The 2,390-nt window shown below is 25.1% G+C and overlaps 1 protein-coding gene across 1 annotated transcript; it reads left to right on the plus strand.

The window, feature by feature from the left end:
- Nucleotides 1–473: 473 nt before the first annotated feature.
- On the plus strand, nucleotides 474–1,131 carry LOAG_14678 (hypothetical protein; the record flags this gene model as incomplete). The annotated part of the gene is made up of 3 exons (XM_003150173.2): nucleotides 474–515; nucleotides 590–759; nucleotides 1,005–1,131. 3 exons carry the CDS (start codon nucleotides 474–476, stop codon nucleotides 1,129–1,131), a joined length of 339 nt encoding a protein of 112 aa, XP_003150221.2.
- Nucleotides 1,132–2,390: the final 1,259 nt, after the last annotated feature.

Consider the following 2,390-nt stretch of genomic DNA (forward strand, 5'->3'; position numbering starts at 1 on the left):
TGTTATCTTAGTGATGATAATCTTTCAGTCAAAAGGTCAAAGTGACCAGAGGAGGGAGAAAGACTCTAAAGTGATTAGAAGATAGAAAAGAAGATCGAATCCATCTTGTCCCATTATTCTAAATGATTGAATTCTTGTCAACCGTTCGGTTAGCTATATTCCATGGTCAACCATATCTGATTCATCTTTTTTCTTTTCATCAAGTTGAACTTACCTGATATTACGAAAATGTCATTTCAGTATATTTTTGCGATAGTATCGTTAAGGTTATGTTATTATGACAAATGTAACATTCAAATATGCCAAATAAAGTAATGAATAATGACCGTAGATTGCTTACTCTCTCGTTATCTATTTGGCTTGGCCTTAAACCATTTCATAATTTCAACGATCAGTAATATTGATTGATAAAGCCAAGAAAAGAAGTCAATTCCAACGTTTCTGAACATTATCTTTTAAAAACAAATTGTCAAATGTCAACGGATGATTCAAACGAAGATTTCAGCACAACTGATGTAAGTTATACTTACTGTTATTCTTTGAATTTCATAACATCCTAATTACTCGTTTAATTAAAATTTATTTTCAGAAAACATTAGATTTAAGACAATGGATAAATGTTTTGTCTGGTGCTTCATTACCAAAAATGTCGATGAGGACAATGGTTAAATGTCGTGAAATGGGTAAACGTAAAAGGCCAGTAAGTCATCACATATCTGGTGCTTTTACACTGAGTGAGAAATCTAACCTTATCAATAGGTCAGCTAGTTCATTTAAATTTTCATTAAATTTGTTACAAAAAGAAAAACCATTCATTGTTAATAATTAATAATATAATCTACAGTAAATTAGTTATTGCACTATTTTCTTCAAAATTTGAACAAAGCGTAACAAATTTACCCTCAATTTACGTCATTTACGTATGAATTACGTACGTGGGTGTATTTGTTTGTATAAATCCTTTCTGATAAATTTGCATACATATCGTCAGTTTGTAACTTCAGATTTCTACCCAATGAATGGACAGTAATTATAGCAACTGATTCTCAATTACTCCGTTGCTTATATTTACCAGATGAAGCATTTGTCACATTAGGTCATGGTAAATATTCTCTTCAAATATTGAATTAAGTTTATATTTAGTCATATAAAAATTTATTTTACACAAAACATAATGTTTAATTTAATTATTCTCTCGATTTGCAAATACTTGAAATTAAGTAAATATGAATAGTTTTACTGAAAATTATAGAAAAGTTATTGATTAAAATTCTTATCAGAAATTAATAAATTAATAACTTTATCGCTACAATTTTTCTACAAATTATAAATGACATTATTGTATTCCAAATAATTCAGTGATAAGAAAACAGTAAAAAAAACTTATTGATTAAAACTGTTATCATAAATTAATGAATCAATAAATTTTATCTCTAACATTTTATCCCTCACATTAAACATGATGATCATAAATTAATGAATTCTTATCATAAATTAACATTTTCTCTGAAATCAAAAATTATATTACTGTATTTCCAAATCATTGACGAATAATCGCCAAAAAGTTGAAATTAGACAATTATGATAATTTATACTAAAAATTAAAAATGAAAAATTATTGATTGAAATTTTTATCACAAAAAATCAATGAATTAATAAATCCATCCAAAGATGCTATATATATTATCGATATTATCATATCAAATATTATCATATTTCGATATTATCATATTTGATATTATCATATCAAATATTATATTACAGTATTCCGAATAATTCCGGAATAATTCTTTATTTTATTACATGTTCCTTTTTCTTACCATTTCCATTTATCTTTTAATTAATGAAATTATTTCAGATAATTGGTTGTATTTTTTTGCTCGAGAACAATCAGATTATGAATTAATGAATTGTATTTGTTTACCGGATATAGAAGGAGTTGTTACAGATTTAACTCGTAATACGAAGGGTGATCAATTAGCTTTTACAACATCTAAAGCATATCGTATATTTTCCTATTTATTGATTTTAAAAAAAACAAACAAATGTTTTTTTTTTGTTATTATTTAATCAAATTTTAAACTAATTTTTAATTTCAATCAAGCTTACTATAATAGAATATGTGAATAAAAATAAATTCATAAATATTTTCATAAAAATAATTCATTCATAAAGAAAAATTCATTTCATTCATTCATTCATTCACTCATTTCATTCGTTCATTCATTCATTTCATTTCATTTCATTCATTCATTCATTCGTTTCATTTCATTTTATTCGTTCATTTCATTTCATTTCATTCATTCATTCATTCATTAATTTCATTTCATTCGTTCACTCATTCACTTCATTTTATTCATTCATTCATTTCATTCATTCGTTCATCCATT

Source organism: Loa loa, assembly GCF_000183805.2.
Source record: "Loa loa unplaced genomic scaffold supercont3.165, whole genome shotgun sequence".
In the NCBI taxonomy this organism is placed as follows: Eukaryota; Metazoa; Nematoda; class Chromadorea; order Rhabditida; family Onchocercidae; genus Loa; species Loa loa.